At 45.5% G+C, this 20,543-nt stretch overlaps 1 protein-coding gene across 1 annotated transcript; it reads right to left on the bottom strand.

Moving 5' to 3' along the window:
* Positions 1-2,034: 2,034 nt before the first annotated feature.
* LOC146037053 (bile salt-activated lipase-like) lies at positions 2,035-18,841 on the bottom strand. Its single transcript, XM_083160939.1, has 11 exons — positions 14,366-18,841; positions 12,256-12,409; positions 10,939-11,061; positions 9,549-9,746; positions 8,631-8,761; positions 8,257-8,364; positions 6,765-6,882; positions 5,695-5,881; positions 4,224-4,427; positions 3,094-3,291; positions 2,035-2,245 (listed from the first exon to the last, which is right to left on the bottom strand). The coding sequence occupies exons 1-11, from the start codon at positions 14,426-14,428 to the stop codon at positions 2,071-2,073; spliced, it is 1,659 nt and encodes a 552-aa protein (XP_083017065.1). The 5' UTR covers positions 14,429-18,841; the 3' UTR covers positions 2,035-2,070.
* Positions 18,842-20,543: the final 1,702 nt, after the last annotated feature.

The following is a 20,543-nucleotide window of genomic DNA, read 5'->3' as shown; positions in this document are numbered from 1 at the left end:
TATATATATACACTTAGCTATCCACTGTTCCTTGCTGGTATTGGCATCTATATTGCGCCCTGTGCAGCATGCGTTTCTGTCCGCCAGCCTGCGCCAGTGCATGAGATCTGGCAATCGGGCAGTCTGGCTGATGGCGGCACCATCTGTACGCAGCGTAGTGAGCAGGTCTGAATCGGGCCCTGAGTATTAACGCATCTAAACTGAGGTCACCATGATGTGAGAGACAGTATGATCCCAAAAAATAATACAAAACAAAACCAAACACATGAACTGCTCATGTTTGCTTAAAATGATCATCGGGTGCGCTGTTGCCGCTGATCCCTGGACACTACGGGCGAGATTTACTAAAGGGAAAATGCTGTAAAACCCCCGTTTTACTGCATTTTCCTATGTATCAATCCCCGTCCGCCCCGTTTTCGCAAGGCTGGGTATCGCCACCCCCTGGGTGGCGATACCCTATAGAAGCCTATGGGCTTCTTTCGCCTCCCGCCGTACGACATCCGCGCCCCCCCCCCCCCTCCCGTCCTCCAAAATCTCCCCCCCCTGGCTTCAGGGGGGAGGAGGAGACGCAGGGGGGACACTGCCAGCCGCCGGGAGGTGACGGAGACCCCCGCAGCCCACATCACAGGTATCGCGGGGGTCTCTGTCACCGCAACCCGATGCTGGCCGCATATGTTAGTACATATGCGGCAGCATCGCGGCGGCTGCAGTGCGAAGGGCGGCGATGTATATTAATACATCCCGCCCTATATGAGTTATTCAACATGAAGGCTCCATAAAACTGAGTGCAGGGTCTTTGTGTATTTTTTCCTGAAAGTGTAATTATATATATATATCTCAACAACAAATAATGTATTTAACAACAAGCACAGATATGTTATCAAGTACTGAAGGTTCTTTGCTTTTGAAAACAGCTGAGTGTCCCGAATTGTCCACCTGTTCTGTTTCCATCTGCCATACCATGGGATATAACATATGTTATTATTATTTCAATGTCCCTTTTTACATATATTTAGGGATTCTCTCTATTCCCCTACAGCTCAGCTGTTTGTCCAGAAGCGGAACTACCACCGGGGCCCACTGCTGCCCCTTTCACCCTCTGATTTTTCCCTGTCACCCTCTGTCACTCCCTGCCCACTGCCATGTTGTATATAGCAAACTTGGGTTGTGGTGGAGAGGGGGGTCCAAATTATATTTTGTACCTGGGGCCCCCCGCTGTGCTTTTACACATGTAGAATGTAAAAATGATTTGCCTAAAATAATAATAATAATAATCTGTAATATGTGCCGGTAACACACAAATATGCCGTCAGCGAGCACAAAGGGCCAGGTGGCATAAACGTTACCTCACATGTATCTAATATCAATACATTGTCCTGAACTGTAGGGTAATTAACATTTGGACGCTTAGGGTTTGACTTTCAGCTATAAAGTGTCCTGATTTGCAGCCCTTGGAATACTGTAGATGATAAATTTACTCATCTTGCAACTAATGTACCTCATACTCCGTGTAACATATAACACATGTATGTGATATCGGTAACAATAGGGTCCATATTGTTATCGGCCAGTGTGTACCCAGCTTTCGGTAGCAAGGGAGAATTTGCATTTACTTTCCTAGAATATCTAGAGAATCCTTCAGTCCGCTGTTCTGTGTTTCGTCAATGTAAATACCCACTGCCAGATTCCGATCATCCACCTGTCACCCAGGGTTCTGGTTAGAATGTTACCTTGTGCCCCAGTAGGTCCTAATCAGCTCTTGCTGCTAGAGAGGACATTGGTGTAACATTTATCAATGGTTGCTATGGACGGACAATGCAGACAGAACCATTGATGGTATGAAAGTATGCAATGTTGTACCATAGTTGGCTCCTGCTGGCCGCGACTCAGGCCTACCGGGTGACAGGGCTGCTGTGGTGGGAAACTATCTGTATATTCACCATGAGTGGGTCCTATCGGTGGTTAGTTGCCGTCCCTGCTTACTACCTAATAGCTGTAGAGCAGACAGAAGACCATTAGACCAGAGGATTTGTTCAAATCAAAATTTTAATTCTGGGTCATCTGTTCTGGTTACAGGTTGGGAAGATTGCGGTAGGTGCTGACCCAAAATCTGACGTAAGGGGAACGCAGATCATGCTTCATAGACTTGTTATTGATCTTTTTGTTTATCTCCAGGTACTGTCCGTTCTGAGTGGAGTATGCCAACCAAGGAGTGGGGACTTTAGAATTTCCTTTGTTGGGATCTCTGTGAAAGAAAACACACATAGAAAAGTCAGTGCCTCAATTATACTTTTTATATCAGCGGCACCAGCCAGCATTCTATGGGTAGTGAAGCCTTCAACTGCCCGGGCATGAGTATACAGGCGGGCTCGACAAATCCCGTGGCCAGGTCATCACAGCCCCTAGATTTTGCTGTTGACCCGATTTTGCAGGAAAGGAGCAAGTAGAAGTTTGTTTCAGACACAGGAGTGTATGTGCTGAGCTTCTGACTGGCCGGATGACACTCCGACAGTCGGAATTCCGATGGTCATTACTCTGACATCAGAATCCCGAGTGTTAAATGTCTGACAGTCAGGATCCCGACTGCTGGACAGTTTCCCGACAGTTGGAATCCCGACAGTCACTACCCTGACGTCGGGATCCCGACAGTCAAAACCCCGACACTCGGGATACCGACGGCCACCGGCTATTCTCCCTCGTGGGGTTCCACGACCTCATAGAGGGAGAATAGAATAGGTGGCGAGCGTAGCGAACCACCGTGCCCGCAGCGTTGCGAGCCAGCAAGGGGCTTTGTTGCGCTCACGCCGCTGTCTGAGTCCGGCCAGTCAGGATCCCGACGTCAAGCTAATGACTGTCGGAACCCTATACCACACCCCGACTGACAGGGGTTATTCTCCCTTGTGGGGGTCCATGATGACCCCTATAGAAGTAGAATTGAACCTGTGGCGAGCACAACAAGCCACGGAGCCTGCAGTGTGGGAGCGCAGCGAGTCCGCATGGGGCTTCTTAGCGGTCACCCCTCAGCTGGGGAGCCTGTATTTCACTGCTTTACTATATCAACACCAATGTTTTTAAAATAAGCTTCATTCTTACCCAGTGGCTGCGAAGTTGGTCCAATAAGCCATCATAGCGGATGAGACATCCCTGTCCTGGGGTCTGTAGGCCAGAGTGTTTTTGAACGGTTTACCAAACATGTACTGCAAGTCTTCTGCGTGGTCAGCGCCTACCCAGCTGGGGTATACGGGCATACGTGTTGGGTGAGAGAACAGGTAGCTGAAAGTCTTGGCATTCCTGGGTTAATGTAAACAACAAAAATAATAATATGAACTACAACACAGTTTTGAAGGGTCATATACTGTACTAAAGGCAAAATCTGCTAAAGCCCAGGGCATCTACTGTCTTGGGAATTTGGCTTTGAGTTCTCCTCGTACATAACAAGGAACCTGCTGATGTTCCACGTGTGAAATGTCCAGTAAAATGGGGTAATTTATTACTTTTTTTCTGCTGCACCAGATATACAAGTAGCACAAATATGAATTCAACACTAAAAGGGGCATACACAGGTTGAGATTTGTGCTAGGCTTTTGTGCGATGCGATTTGGGGTGTGCGAATTCCCTTGAACTTCCTGGGATCTAGATCGCTCATGCCCGCATATCTATGAGCACTAATCGATGTGTGCGAAGCAAAAAAAAGGTTATTTTACATAGTTGATCGCTATTAGTCATTCTCTACACACGATAAATGATCTGCATGCCACAAAAGATCAGACTTAGCGATAGCGACGAATGGGACTGCGCATCTCCATCGCTATGAGGTGTATGCACAACCGATTCCCCCCCTATCCTTACATGTGGTGGAACTCAGTTCTCAGATTCTAGCTATTAGCTTCTAGAAGGTGACAGAGAAATGATGGGGTCAATGTACTAAGAGGGGGGCTGGGGGAGATGACCCTGTAGATAGACCGTGTAATGGGTAAAGGGCCAAGGGTTGTGGCTGTTGGTGAGGTCTCCATAAGACAATGAAGCTGAAAGCAGTGTTGGAGGGAGGGATCAGATTTCGGAGGATGATGAGGAAGAGGACCCCTTTCCTTACATTGCTTCCTGAAGAAGGCTGCTCCAGCCGTTAGCCTTTATTCGGTTAAATAAAGGAGGTGCAGGCCTGGTTACCCAACATCCAACCTGCTGTATATTGAACTAAAGCATTGTAGGATATGAGGACTTACTTGGCATGTTGGAAGTGGAGAGCGAGAGCCTCTTGTGTGGGCACCAGGAATATATAATCTGTCTCTAAATCCACAACGGTCTTCTTCATGACCTCTTGGCTGACATCTGCGGCCCAGCTTTCAGTATAGAGTTCAAAAGCGACATCCAATCCATCTGTACCTTTAGGAAGCGTCAGGCCCTGCACCACTTTACGCACTTCTTCCCTGTTAGACAGTCACCATTACATCACAATAATGTCCGTGGTCACTTCTAGGATTAAGACTCTAACAACCAGAACAAACCCTGTGTCTCTGATGTACAGTCCACACTTCCATCCCTGCCTTCTAGAGCAAGACTTAAAGGGCATCTCTACTTATATGTTACCTCCACAGCGTCAAAATGGGGGCATGGCCTCGCGGGAGGGATGTGATTTGTAGGCCACGCCCCTTTCTGCCAGGTCACATCCCACATTTCGGGACAACTGTTCCTCCCCAGACTATTTCAAAGTTGGGAGGCATGCCCACCACCAATATGTATGTCGAATTTCATAGTGTTGACCCGGAACATGACTACTTTATAAACGAGAATGTTGTATAGACTGGATCAGGCTGATAATGACAGCAGGCACTGGGACACCGGGAAGAAGATATATGAGTCTTAGCAAAGACCCTACACAGCTTGGCATAGTATGGTTTGCCTGGCATTCGGCTAGAATAGATGGTACAGCCTGGAGAAGATGTTGGAAATTGCTGGGAGTAGATGCTAACACTTGCTGGGATAGTGTTCATTCTAGCACCCGCCATCTTTGAAAACCCATGCAGTTCCTCTTCCCTGCCTGGGGTATCGCTGTCTGCTGTAGTGCTTCTAGCACAGTGTGGTCTGTATATCAGCACTGATAGACAAACCAGACCTGTGCTAGAAACACCACAGCAGACAGCGACACCCCAGTCAGGGAACAGGAACTGCATGGGTTTTCAAAGATGGCGGGTGCTAGAATGAACACTATGGGCGTAGCGCACAGCCTAGAGTGGATGTTGGAAATGTCTGGGAGTAGATGCGAACACTTGCTGTGAGTAGCACACTTGGAGCCGGGAACCCATGTGTAACTGCGAGCACAGACCAATGACGGTGATTTGTGTAGTATCTGTGCCTTATTGCGAGAGATATTATATATATATATATATATATATATATATATATATATATACTAGTAAAGTCACTGCTGTGCCCCACTCTGTACTAGCATGGCTGCCTCATTCTGCTGTTCTGTTCCAATCCACCAAACCCCCCTCTGCCACTTTCACTATGCTGTCCCTGTCCTATGCCCCCCCCCCCCTTCCCCAAACCTCCCAGCTCTAGAACAGTCTCTGAAGTGACAGATGCTGATTAGCCGCTTTGTGTAACTTCTCCGCTTTATCTCTTTCCAGGACTTGAGACATCTCCCCTTCATTATTGAACGGTTATTTTACACTTACGTGACCAGACACTCACACAGAAATCTTAACGAGAGGCCTGTTTAAGCTTGGTAAATCAACCCCAGCAAACAGATGCCCGTCCATGTTGTTGATACCCGCTAGGTAGTCCACATTCGCTGCATTGCCAAAAAGTCTCCTGGGCTCATCTGGGATAAAGTCTCCATCGATGACCGGCGAGAAAGCCAAGTAGTGCACCAGAGGATCTGCAGGGGGAGAAAAGATTTGGTCCTCAATGTTTGCCCCACCCAAAGCTGGATTTCCCATTTTAGGTAGCTTTTCATTGGGAAATGCAATAAGTGTAATTTTCATATCGCTTAGCTGTAACAATAGCTTATTGCAGCAATGAACAGTTACCATAGCGACAAACAGTGGTGGAGGTTATTGTGCTCTATGTCGTCCCGGTTGTTGTTTGTGTGTTTGGTGGAAGGATATACCGGATCTCATTTTGTACTGTATATAGTTGGTGTATGAATCAATCTTTTGAGCTGTAGGTTTACAGTAACGGTTATAGCAAACACTACTGTGTTATGGTTTCTGAAGACCTTATCCAGATATAAGTCACAGTTATTGTTCTGCATCCAGTGGTGAGAGACAGGGAGTGTACTAATTACCCAGGGCCACATCTAATGGAGGGGTCATACAGTTGGTATTGTAGTTGCTGCTCAGCCACTATCCGCTCCTCAGTAATTAGTATTACTTATGTTGTAGTCATAAAAATGGCCCATTGGGCCCTAAAAGCCTGCCAAGACTACCTAAATCTGGGTACGCACTATGCAATATGTACCCAGCACATAGGTTGGTTCGACATCGGATGGGATTCTGGGAAGCCGTAAGAATGATCTAATGGAGGACAAGTCACAGATCACTGTTCTGTCCCTCATTAGCATACTCCAGGTGGCATGTGATATTTCCCGGTTGGCTGAGCAGCACTCCAGCTGAGTGACATTATATGCGACTGTGGGCACCCGTATATTGTGCATGCACACTGCCCCATATGACATTCCGATTCGCCGGAAACAACATAACCAGGCTTATACCGTCTCATTGTGTACCCAGAATACCAGCTGTTCCAGCTCTGACACTTACAGTCCAGGTTGACTAATTGCAGTTCATATGCCAGAGTGATGGCGGTCGGATCTGTATTGCGAAGACAGTTCGCTAACTCTGCCGTGTCATTCACCGGACAGCCAACCTTAGCTGCAATCTGCAATCAGGAAATACGCCTGTATTGTTAATGAGGCATATGACATTATACATTGCACAGTATGGAAAATCAGCATTATTTACGCTGGAAGACCACTGACGACAAGGTTGCTCTGTTAATAAATAACATGCACAAAAACATATATAGTATTTAAATGGCTCTCTAGATTGGGGGTAGTCAACCTCTGGCACCAGAGCAGCTGCTGAACTACAACTCCCAGTGGGCCCATATCAGAACTTTGCAGGATGCTTTCAGGAGACCCCTCTTCTGCAGTAGTTGTTCAATTAATGCCCTTGGTAAAGATATGCCCCACAGAGATCCCTAGTTAATGTTACACCCTACACCACTGTCCAAATTGAGGTTGTGTCCCACAGTAGTGCCCTAGTTAATGTTATAAGTGAGATCTATGTGGGGCACTACTGAGAGGCGGATGCCTCCACCTATAGGGGTGCGGACGTGTCCCTGTTTTCAGGCCAGACTCAATTGCTTAGCAGCTAATTCCCCTAAGGCCCTTAATTGATAACTATAGAACCTATGTCCGGGGCTGCTTAAGCGTATGTGCCCCAAAGGCCATGCCACTGTGTCTTGCCACAATTTTTATGTTAGAGCATGCTTATATAGTGCCAGGCCATGGTGGGAGGTGTAGTTCCGCATCAGTTGGGGAAGCACAGGTGCCCCTACAGATGCTGAGGTCTTTGCAAAAAAAATAATTGTTTTTCACCTATAAGAACAGACTATAAGGGGAAACTGAAATATTGTATCAGTAAAAGAGGCTACAGTACATATTTCTGGAAAACCATATAATACGTATCAGTTTCTACATACTACTATTATCAAATTCTACAAAGCCCATTGTTGTGATTTCTCCTTAATGTTTTAGGCAGCGTAAGCACAGAAAGACCTGGGATGGACATTGTTTCTTTGACTTGCTCACGAATATCGTCACCGCTCGACTCCTTTTTGTCATAGATTAATATTTCATACACCTGAACTTTCTATAACAAATGTGTTACAGAATTGTGAAAACTGAATCACGATATGTCCTATGGTTCTAGAGATCAGCCCGAACAGACAAAGAGATGCATACTGGGGGCTTTATTTTATAATATATAGATACATTGATGGAGAAGACAGAGGGCCACTGACCATACCAGGTCTGTCTGTCTGCAGTAAAGCCCACCTCTACCACCAGTGAGGGGAGCAGCATTGGACTTTAGCAGCCACGAGGACCTGCCAGTTTAGGAACCCCAATTTTAATATTATTGTTCAGCTTCCACAACCCCCCTATAGAGCTGGGAGGTGGTGTCTTATACTAGGGAGAAGCTAAGAACCAGATCCAAACATGGGAGAAAAGCATTGACTTCTAGGCATTACCTGTTTAGCCCAGATCAATGGATCCTGCTGGATTGCCCAAGGGCACAGCCCCACTCCACTCTGACTGATCGCTCGCTTGATCAATCCAACATTGTACGGAGTCAGTGTCTGAAACACAGAGAGAGGACAAGCACGACAGGTCTCAACTCAATGTATAGAATGTAGGGATCTAAAGCACAGTGACATATATTATAGGGAGAGATGCTGAGAATATAGGGAAACGTCTACATACAGTAGGTGTGACAGTAGGTGTGACAGTAAGTGTGACAGTAGGTGTGACAGTAGGTGTGACAGTAGGTGTGACAGTAGGTGTGACAGTAGGTGTGACAGTAGTAGTAGACAGTCAGATCTTACTACAAACTTGCATTCATTACCTGCAGTGAGACGCTGGCAGCTCCAGCCGACTCGCCGAAGATGGTGATGTTTTCAGGATCCCCGCCAAAGGCAACAATGTTCCTCTTCACCCACGCGATGGCCATGTGCTGGTCCCACATCCCGTAGTTCCCTGGTCACAAAGAAGCCATCATTAGCGCTAGGAGAAACTGTAGGTGAGCAAACATAGCTACGGTGGTAAAACTGGACGGGGGCAAACAGAACAGAGTGTGCCCACAACAGCGATGGGATACGGGCACTAGGTTGCCCTATTTAGGTTGCGATGCATTAGGTCTACAACCTAAGGTCAACAGGGCTAATGTCGACACCTGAAATAAGTCGACAGGGTTGTAAGGCACTGTGCCCAAAGCACGGCGAGCGCATCAAGCCATACGTGGGTAAGCGGTACACTTTGGCGATGTCCATGTCGACATTGGGTGAAAAATGTGTGCAAAACTCATGTCAACATTTTGACTGTCGACCTAATGCTTGTTTCGACCTTCCAACGCTGTCGACCCTGGGAGCCAATGACCCATACCTACAGCAATTGTATTGATTATTCTCAAGTAATTGTTTTTTTAATAAATCTTAATATACATTTTGTAATTTATTATAGCTTCAGCAAACTCTAGTCTGTATAATTTTCTCCTTGATCAATTTTTTTCCCCTAGTACATTGACTTTTAATTGCAAAAACTTTTCCTTATCTTTTTGTCATTTGCACTGCCCATGCTTAGACAGCAGACTTAAATAAGATGGTGCCCCTAGTGGCTGTTATTAAGAATGCATTAACAATGACATTTGGACAAAGCCAACTCCCCCAAAGTTAGTTTAGTTGCAAGATCTCATTAAACACAATAGCTTTCAAAATATATAATTCTTATTCAATAACAAGAACCCATAACTAACGAGACACATTACCAGGGAGGTTGGCATCTCCAGTGCTGAGGAATCCCAGGGGTCCCACTCGGTAGTTGAAGGTCACCACAATGACGTTGCCACGGAGAGCCAGTTCTTCTCCATCATACAGATAATTGTCCAAGAAGTTGGCACCCTGACCGCCGCCAAGCATAAATCCACCTCCGTAAATCCAGACCATAACGGGTAACTTTGTTGACACTAAACACGGAATAAGGGCATCAATGTACAGGACCATTATTAAAGGACTATTGTTATATATTGGACTAGATATAGGGGCAGCACAATGTGTAACTCTATAGAATAAATAAGCTTCCCCTGGTTTTTCTGGTTATTATAAGCCAGGGGTACAGATATGCTACATGGGAAAGGTCCCGATACCCATGGGGAATTCCAAAAACTGGCATGCTATCAGTGTTTAACCATAGAATGTGGGTAAATTGAGCTGATAAATCAGATTTCTGGGACAGAACTGACTAGCTTAGAAAATGCCCCAACATCGCTCGGTGTGTAGGGGCCACAGTGATAGCGATGTGTGGCCCCTCGCGCCACCATCGCTGGGTGATTAAAAATTTGCATGCTGGATAAATCTAGTTAGACGGTCAGACAGGGCCAGTGGTCTCCCTGGAGAACACTGGCCCTGACGGATCGTTAAGCACACAGCGCTGACACATAGCTGTGCAGCGCTGTGTGCTGAGAGATCTTACGGAGTGATCTGAGTGTTCTACATTGTCGCCCCGGGTGTAGGCCCGTTAGTTTAATTGACTCGTGAATAGACAATTATCTCTAGTGTGTATGTGTGTCCCCACTGTTCCTGTGATAGGGAATGAGGCAAATGAGTGATAGCACTATATCAGGGTTGCCGACTTTAAGAATCTCCTCTCCGGGAGAAGCCCGTACAGGAGACTTTCAGCAGCAGTTCTGGGGGCGGGGCTTGAGCGTGGCATCATTAAGCCCCGCCCCATGATCTCTGTGGAGGGGCTAAAATGACGCTATTGTGACATTTTAGCTCCTCCCCCTCCTCTGAGACCCGCGGATTGCAGCATTTAAATGCCAACGTCGGGGAAATACGGCTGCGATCATGGGGGGGGGGGGGGGGGGGGGCGCAGTGGGGGACCCACACCTTTCCAGGGGGCCAGGAGGGGGAAACGATTTTCAGGAGACTCCCGGCCATTCCGGGAGGGTAGGCAACCCTTCACTATATATTATGCTGTGACAACCTGCCGATTAGTAAATATACTGCAATGTAGACCTGCAGTAACGCTGTAATAAACTTACACAGTGTAATAACAAGCGTCAGATACATTATTATGTACTGATATGATCTTCTTGCTTTATATGAATGTACTGTATATACATTCTGAGATTCATGTGGCCCACAGTCTATACTGACCTGCAGAGCGGGACTGAGGAACCCAGATATTTAGGTAAAGACAGTCCAGATCTCCACGTATCCCGTTCTGCATTAAGTTTGCTTGTATACAGCGGGGTTTGTATTCAGTGGTCTTCAGTGTACCTGTGAGAAAGGATTAGAGACACCGTAGATTATGGCAACTCCGTTATCCACAGACTTCTGGCCACCAGAAAGGAACAAGTGAGGCAATTTGTAATAATGTAAATACAACAGTCATGGGGGTTATGCTGGTTGATTCGCAGCCTTGCAAATCCACCAAACCCCACCCGCCGAATGAACGCCCTGTGTTCTCATGGGAACCGCCATGAAACGCTGGGTGTTCCCATATGGTAATGGGGCAGCCCGGTGTCCCCCCCCCTTCTCCGCCCCCCCCCCCCCCCGCACGCTACATCTGCACATGCGTAGAATCGCGCCTGCGCAGACGCGCAACATCGGACCGAATGAACGAGAATAACTGACATGATCCTCTGAGTCGTTAGTTCTCAAACTCAGTCCTCAGGACCCCTCACAGGCCCTCATACTAGCAATGTTTAGCAACTGCGCATTCGCATAATCATTTGTGCACATGTGCAGCCAGATTGTGCGAGTGGGCACGGCGAATGGATTATTCACAGCAGTGCAGATGGGGGGGCGTGGGCCGTAGTCGCGCCCATGGGAACAACCAGCATTTCATGGGAATATACGCCGGTGACGCGGGTGCGGGGTGCAGGCGGCTGACGTCAGCTGTCCCCCCACTTCCCGTACAGGGACCCGCAGATCTAAGATACCAGAGAGGTGTCTTAGATCTGCGAGCGATGCAAAATCATTCAATTCGATTAGGTGGAGCTAATTATCTCACTTGATTCTGTAAGGAGACCTGCAAAACATACACTGTGTGGGGTCCTGGGGACCGAGTTTGAGAACCTGTGCTCTAAGTATAACATTCTTGGTAATCATTTAGAAGGCAAAAGCAGCAAATCAAATCTATGATTGTATATGACATTTGAGGCTCAATAAAATATATATTGGAAGAAAGCAAAAGCAGCCTGGTTTTGCCTTGGAAATGATTGGTGGTTTAAAAATACAGCCAATCCTGCGGTGTAACTAGAAATTTTACAGCCCCCTGCCCAAAAAAAGTTCTGCCCCCCGAACCCCATACGAGTATTGTAAATGTAATATATATATATATATATATATACGCTAGATACAATACACAGAACATTCTAGTGACTGCTATACAATACAGAGAATATTTTAATGACCACTGTATAGTATAAACTATAATATAGTTAAGTACATAGAAAATGCCGGACTTACCGGACCATCCTGGGTGCTTTTCGGGTTTCTCTAGAACTTTTGTAGGGGCAGCAAATGGAATCCCCTTGAAAATGTCAATGTAATCGGGGGAAATTATTCCAATTTTCTTACTGGTTCCTTCAACGAACCCCCCTTCTGTGTGCACCACGCCCAGCTGTGACGACAAATTCTAATTGGCACCACAAGATCAATAGAAACAAACAAGCAGTAACTGTAAATTTGGAGACATGGGGGGGAGTATGGGGGTCATTCCGGTTCAATTGGTCCCACGCACCGGGGAACAATGTTTTTTTGACTGCGCATAATGAGTTATGTGCATGTGCAGGGTCCCTGGGCAAACGGACTCGGGTGTGCAGCAGGCGGGACGGGTGTCACCCATGGAAATGTGGGCGTGCCGATGTGGGCCAGGGGCCGGTGGCTGACATGAGGTAACACGATGCCTGCAAATATAAGTCAGTCTCCACTTATATTTGTGAGCCCTGAAGACATCATTCAATGGACGGCCACCATGATTTTTCTGGCTGCGAGGGGATGTGTCTACGTCAACATAGACACCAAAAAACCCCATAGAAACACATGTCGACACGTTGATCTGTTGGCATGTTAAATGTCGGTAATTTGACCATGTTGGTCAATTGAACATGTCGTTATAATGAATATCAGTGTCTGTATAATGACCGTCAGTCAAACGTCCGTCTGGAAAATCATACTGAACCCGGAACAAGGATGATCCAAGAGCAATTGGCCGACAATGAGACAATGGAGACAGCTAAGGACCAGCTATTTCAGTGTTACATCTGTAACACCTGGGAGTGCCAGGCCACACACACACTCCTACTACTGGGACTATCATTGGATCATTGCAGGTTTCATGAACTTTCAGCTGGTGACTATAAAATCCTACTGGGTCCATATTTATCTCTTATCACAAATTCTTGATATTGGTTTTAATATTGTGGACTTTTGAATGGTTATTAAATATTCATTGATTTGAGTATATGAAAATTTCTTGTCAGTGCTGCTTGTTTTTAAATATTTTTCACCTCGTGCTATTTTCAGGGAACTGACTACTCCCTAAAGCAGCTGCTCTGGGTAAAACTACACATAACAATCGCTCTAAATTAACTACGGTTAATTCACTCTTTTTGTTTTTTTTCCCTTAGCTGGCCATCTGCGGAAAATGACGTTCACCTGCGGCTACAACCCCCGAATCAGGCTCTATGTCACTGGTGATCGAGCCTGGATCAAATAAAAGGCCCTTATTCAGATCTGATCGCAGTACAAATTTGTTCTCAAAATGGGCAAAACCATGTGCACTGCAGGTGGGGTAGATGTAACATGTGCAGAGAGAGTTAGATTTGTGTGATTCATTTTGTTTCTGTGCAGGGTAAATACTGACTGCATTATTTGTACGCTGCTATTTAGATTTCAGTTTCAACACACCCCAATCAAATCGAACTCTCTCTGCACATGTTACATCTGCCCCACCACTGCACATGGTTTTGGCCATTTTGAAAAAAAATTGCACTGCGATCAGAGCTGAATAAGGGCCTAAATCCTGGACTTTTAGTGCGTCTTGAGGACTGTTTGGAATATTGTACGGCCAGATCATCCCTTTATTCTCGCTCTTGTGGCACATATTAACTTCAGCTCTCAGCAGAACTAGGGACGGCCATCAGACACCAGAAGTTGGCAACCATCCACGTGTTTGTGCAAATAGTTTGTCCATTCAATGCTGGGACAGCGATGGTTGCCACAATAGCAGCTTCTGATGGCTCATCCGATGTGTCATCGGCCCACACTGCTGCAGAAGGAAAGTCCACCGCACATTCGCACTAAGCAACCATCGATGGTTAATACACCAAATGATTGAGTTATGAACAAGAACAAATTCTAGGCATTGCATGCAGTATAGAGTGAGAGAAGCCGGATGTATCATGCTTCGAAGAGTGATAACACGGAAAATGATAAACTACCAGCCAATCAGCTCCTAACTACCATGTTACAGGCTGGATTAGAAAAATGACAGTTAGGTGCTGATTGGCTGGCTGTTTATCATCTCCGTAATTCTGAAGCTTGATACATCTGGGCGTAACCCTCTTGGCCTTACCGTTGCAGCATGGGCAGCCACCACAAGGCTGGCAAAAGCTCCTAAAATGGCTAGGTGAGCCATGTCTTCTCCCCTCTGTGTTATCCCAGCTCTGGTCAGCACAGTTCCCTGCAGTCGTCATATATATATGTATATACGCTGATGTACCTGAACCACCCTTCGGAAACTGATAACCTCTTTGATAGTTTTGCCAAAATTGGGCAACAACAATTACCTGTGTGATTCGGAACAGCTGCACTCACCCCTTTATCTGTATGCGGTATGGTGCCTATCTCAGCTGGCAGACCCCCAGGCTGGCATTGTCGTCCTGTGTAACACTTAAAGGAGAATTGTGATTGCCGTGAACTATTATCGTTTTTCTTTTTATCCGGCGCCACAAGGGTTCTGCAGCACCCAATTACAGAGTACATACACAAATGATCAAACACAGGAAACCGTGACTTACAGTAGAAGACAATAGAGGACAAGTACAGGGTACATAAACATCGCTGCATCAGCAGAGGGCACAGGAATAAGTATCAGGGTGCCAGAACACTGCAGGATTTAGTGCCATCGACGATAGCTTAAGTAGAAGGAAAAGCACGAGGGCCCTGCTTGTGAGAGTTTACATTCTAAAGGGAAGGGTAGACAGACAGGGGTGACACGGATGGGGTACACAGCGAGCATGGAACAGAAGGTTAGGGTGAGCTCTGGCTGGGCTCGGTGAAGATGTTTTGCAGAGAGGTGGAGAGTCTGAGGAGGAAGAGTTAGAGACTTCCAGAGAAAGGGAGCAGAACGTGAAGAACCGTGGAGGTGGGAGTAGGAGGAAGTAATCAGTGGGCAGGAGAGGAGGCGTGCATGAAGAGGGTGGGTGGGGGTGTAAAGGGATATAAAGTCAGAGGTGTAAATGGGAGAGGGCTTTGTAAGTGGCCAATTAGGTTGCCATACACATCTACAGACCAGCTGCATGTCCAGCTGTGATGTCAGCCCCTTCAGCCAGCATACAGGTGGTCGGTGGTCACCCATATACACAGCCAGACAGGCAGATATATATCGGCATTGGCTGTGCGGCAGGGCGGATGTGATAGGTCTGTGAACAATGATATATTTATTATTTACAGTGTATAGTGCAGCAGATTCCGTTACAGTGTCTTATATAGCGCAGCAGATTCCGTTACAGTGTCTTATATAGCGCAGCAGATTCCGTTACAGTGTCTTATATAGCGCAGCAGATTCCGTTACAGTGTCTTATATAGCGCAGCAGATTCCGTTACAGTGTCTTATATAGCGCAGCAGATTCCGTTACAGTGTCTTATATAGCGCAGCAGATTCTGTTACAGTCCCTTATATAGTGCAGCAGATTCTGTTACAGTGTCTTATATAGCGCAGCAGATTCCGTTACAGTGTCTTATATAGCGCAGCAGATTCTGTTACAGTCCCTTATATAGTGCAGCAGATTCTGTTACAGTGTCTTATATAGCGCAGCAGATTACATTACAGTGTCTTATATAGCGCAGCAGATTCCGTTACAGTGTCTTATATAGCACAGCAGATTCCGTTACAGTGTCTTATATAGCGCAGCAGATTCCGTTACAGTGTCTTATATAGCGCAGCAGATTACGTTAGTGTCTTATATAGCACAGCAGATTCCGTTACAGTGTCTTATATATCGCAGCAGATTCCGTTACAGGGTCTTATATAGCGCAGTAGATTCCGTTACAGGGTCTTATATAGCACAGCAGATTCTGTTACAGTGCCTTATATAGCGCAGCAGATTCATTACATTACAGTGTCTTATATAGCGCAGCAGATTCCGTTACAGTGTCTTATATAGCGCAGCAGATTACATTACAGTGTCTTATATAGTGCAGCAGATTCTGTTACAGTGCCTTATATAGCGCACCAGATTCCATTACAGTGTCTTATATAGTGCAGCAGATTCCGTTACAGTGTCTTATGTAGCGCAGCAGATTCCGTTACAGTGTCTTATATAGCGCAGCAGATTCCGTTACAGGGTCTTATATAGCGCAGTAGGTTCCGTTACAGTGTCTTATAAAGCGCAGCAGATTCCGTTACAGCGTCTTATATAGCGCAACAGATTCCATTACAGTGCCTTATATAGCGCAGCAGATTCCGTTACAGCGTTTTATATAGCGCAGCAGATTCCGTTACAGCGTCTTATATAGCGCAGCAGATTCCGTTACAGGGTCTTATATAGCGCAGCAGATTCCGTTACAGTGTCTTATATAGCGCAGCAGATTCTGTTACAGTGTCTTATATAGCACAGCAGATTCTGTTACAGTGCCTTATATAGTGCAGCAGATTCATTACATTACAGTGTCTTATATAGCGCAGCAGATTCCGTTACAGTGTCTTATATAGCGCAGCAGATTACATTACAGTGTCTTATATAGTGCAGCAGATTCTGTTACAGTGCCTTATATAGCGCACCAGATTCCATTACAGTGTCTTATATAGTGCAGCAGATTCCGTTACAGTGTCTTATGTAGCGCAGCAGATTCCGTTACAGTGTCTTATATAGCGCAGCAGATTCCGTTACAGGGTCTTATATAGCGCAGTAGGTTCCGTTACAGTGTCTTATATAGCGCAGCAGATTCCGTTACAGCGTCTTATATAGCGCAGCAGATTCCGTTACAGCGTTTTATATAGCGCAGCAGATTCCGTTACAGCGTTTTATATAGCGCAGCAGATTCCGTTACAGCGTCTTATATAGCGCAGCAGATTCCGTTACAGCGTTTTATATAGCGCAGCAGATTCCTTTACAGCGTCTTATATAGCGCAGCAGATTCCGTTACAGTGTCTTTTATAGCGCAGCAGATTCCGTTACAGTGTCTTATATAGTGCAGCAGATTCTGTTACAGTGTCTTATATAGCGCAGCAGATTCCGTTACAGTGTCTTATATAGCACAGCAGATTCCGTTACAGTGTCTTATATAGCACAGCAGATTCGGTTACAGTGCCTTATATAGTGCAGCAGATTCATTACATTACAGTGTCTTATATAGCGCAGCAGATTCCATTACAGCGTCTTATATAGCGCAGCAGATTCTGTTACAGCGTCTTATATAGCGCAGCAGATTTCGTTACAGTGTCTTATATAGCGCAGCAGATTCCGTTACAGTGTCTTATATAGCGCAGCAGATTCCATTACAGTGTCTTATATAACGCAGCAGATTCTGTTACAGTGTCTTATATAGCGCAGCAGATTACATTACAGTGTCTTATATAGCGCAGCAGATTCCGTTACAGTGTCTTATATAACGCAGCAGATTCCGTTACAGTGTCTTATATAGCGCAGCAGATTCCGTTACAGCGTCTTATATAGTGCAGCAGATTCCGTTAGTGTCTTATATAGCGCAGCAGATTCCGTTACAGCGTTTTATATAGCGCAGCAGATTCCGTTACAGCGTCTTATATAGCGCAGCAGATTCCGTTACAGCGTTTTATATAGCGCAGCAGATTCCTTTACAGCGTCTTATATAGCGCAGCAGATTCCGTTACAGTGTCTTTTATAGCGCAGCAGATTCCGTTACAGTGTCTTATATAGTGCAGCAGATTCTGTTACAGTGTCTTATATAGCGCAGCAGATTCCGTTACAGTGTCTTATATAGCGCAGCAGATTCCGTTACAGTGTCTTATATAGCACAGCAGATTCCGTTACAGTGTCTTATATAGCACAGCAGATTCGGTTACAGTGCCTTATATAGTGCAGCAGATTCATTACATTACAGTGTCTTATATAGCGCAGCAGATTCCATTACAGCGTCTTATATAGCGCAGCAGATTCTGTTACAGCGTCTTATATAGCGCAGCAGATTTCGTTACAGTGTCTTATATAGCGCAGCAGATTCCGTTACAGTGTCTTATATAGCGCAGCAGATTCCATTACAGTGTCTTATATAACGCAGCAGATTCTGTTACAGTGTCTTATATAGCGCAGCAGATTACATTACAGTGTCTTATATAGCGCAGCAGATTCCGTTACAGTGTCTTATATAACGCAGCAGATTCCGTTACAGTGTCTTATATAGCGCAGCAGATTCCGTTACAGCGTCTTATATAGTGCAGCAGATTCCGTTAGTGTCTTATATAGCGCAGCAGATTCCGTTACAGTGTCTTATATAGAGCAGCAGATTCCGTTACAGCGTCTTATATAGTGCAGCAGATTCCGTTACAGTGTCTTATATAGCGCAGCAGATTCCGTTACAGTGTCTTATATAGCGCAGCAGACTCCGTTACATCGTCTTATATATCGCAGCAGATTCTGTTACAGTGTCTTATATAGTGCAGCAGATTCCGTTACAGTGTCTTATATAGTGCAGCAGATTCTGTTACAGTGTCTTATATAGCGCAGCAGATTCCGTTACTGTGTCTTATATAGCGCAGCAGATTCTGTTACAGTGTCTTATATAGCGCAGCAGATTCCGTTACAGCGTCTTATATAGTGCAGCAGATTCCGTTACAGCGTCTTATATAGCGCTGCAGATTCCGTTACAGCGTCTTATATAGCGCAGCAGATTACGTTACAGCGTCTTATATAGCGCAGCAGATTCCGTTACAGCGTCTTATATAGCGCAGCAGATTCCGTTACAGCGTCTTATATAGCGCAGCAGATTCAGTTACAGCGTCTTATATAGCGCAGCAGATTCCGTTACAGTGTCTTATATAGCGCAGCAGATTCCGTTACAGCGTCTTATATAGTGCAGCAGATTCCGTTACAGTGTCTTATATAGCGCAGCAGATTCCGTTACAGTGTCTTATATAGCGCAGCAGATTCCATTACAGTGTCTTATATAGAGCAGCAGATTCCGTTACAGCGTCTTATATAGCGCAGCAGATTCCGTTACAGTGTCTTATATAGCGCAGCAGATTCCGTTACAGTGTCTTATATAGCGCAGCAGACTCCGTTACATCGTCTTATATATCGCAGCAGATTCTGTTACAGTGTCTTATATAGTGCAGCAGATTCCGTTAGTGTCTTATATAGTGCAGCAGATTCTGTTACAGTGTCTTATATAGCGCAGCAGATTCCGTTACAGTGTCTTATATAGTGCAGCAGATTCTGTTACAGTGTCTTATATAGCGCAGCAGATTCCGTTACAGTGTGTTATATAGCGCAGCAGATTCCGTTACAGTGTTATATAGCGCAGCAGATTCCATTACAGTGTCTTATATAGCGCAGCAGATTCCATTACAGTGTCTTATATAGCGCAGCAGATTCCGTTACAGCGTCTTATATAGTGCAGCAGATTCCGTTACAGTGTCTTATATAGCGCAGCAGATTCCGTTACAGTGTCTTATATAGCGCAGCAGATTCCATTACAGTGTCTTATATAGAGCAGCAGATTCCGTTACAGCGTCTTATATAGTGCAGCAGATTCCGTTACAGTGTCTTATATAGCGCAGCAGATTCCGTTACAGTGTCTTATATAGCGCAGCAGACTCCGTTACATCGTCTTATATATCGCAGCAGATTCTGTTACAGTGTCTTATATAGTGCAGCAGATTCCGTTACAGTGTCTTATATAGTGCAGCAGATTCTGTTAGTGTCTTATATAGCGCAGCAGATTCCGTTACAGTGTCTTATATAGTGCAGCAGATTCTGTTACAGTGTCTTATATAGCGCAGCAGATTCCGTTACAGTGTGTTATATAGCGCAGCAGATTCCGTTACAGTGTGTTATATAGCGCAGCAGATTCCATTACAGTGTCTTATATAGCGCAGCAGATTCCGTTACAGCGTCTTATATAGAGCAGCAGATTCCGTTACAGCGTCTTATATAGCGCAGCAGATTCCGTTACAGTGTCTTATATAGAGCAGCAGATTCCGTTACAGTGTGTTATATAGCGCAGCAGATTCCGTTACAGTGTGTTATATAGCGCAGCAGATTCCATTACAGTGTCTTATATAGCGCAGCAGATTCCGTTACAGCGTCTTATATAGAGCAGCAGATTCCGTTACAGCGTCTTATATAGCGCAGCAGATTCTGTTACAGTGCCTTATATAGCGCAGCGGATTCCGTTACAGTGTGTTATATAGCGCAGCAGATTCCGTTACAGTGTGTTATATAGCGCAGCAGATTCCATTACAGTGTCTTATATAGCGCAGCAGATTCCGTTACAGCGTCTTATATAGAGCAGCAGATTCCGTTACAGCGTCTTATATAGTGCAGCAGATT

Source organism: Crinia signifera, chromosome 9, assembly GCF_055691185.1.
Source record: "Crinia signifera chromosome 9, ASM5569118v1, whole genome shotgun sequence".
In the NCBI taxonomy this organism is placed as follows: Eukaryota; Metazoa; Chordata; class Amphibia; order Anura; family Myobatrachidae; genus Crinia; species Crinia signifera.
The sequence above is the reverse complement of the archived record's forward strand: the minus strand, read 5'-3'. Positions and strand labels throughout refer to the sequence as shown.

Bases quoted from the DNA above. Each gene is read 5' to 3' on its own strand.
- LOC146037053 (XM_083160939.1), bottom strand. From the start codon at position 14,428: ATGGCTCACCTAGCCATTTTAGGAGCTTTTGCCAGCCTTGTGGTGGCT. The intron at 5,882-6,764 runs GTAAGTGTCAGA...CTCCCCCTGCAG, and splicing joins GCAATTAGTCAACCTGGACT to ATCCTCTGGTGCACTACTTG. The intron at 3,292-4,223 runs GTAAGTCCTCAT...ACATTAACCCAG, and splicing joins CTCCACTTCCAACATGCCAA to GAATGCCAAGACTTTCAGCT.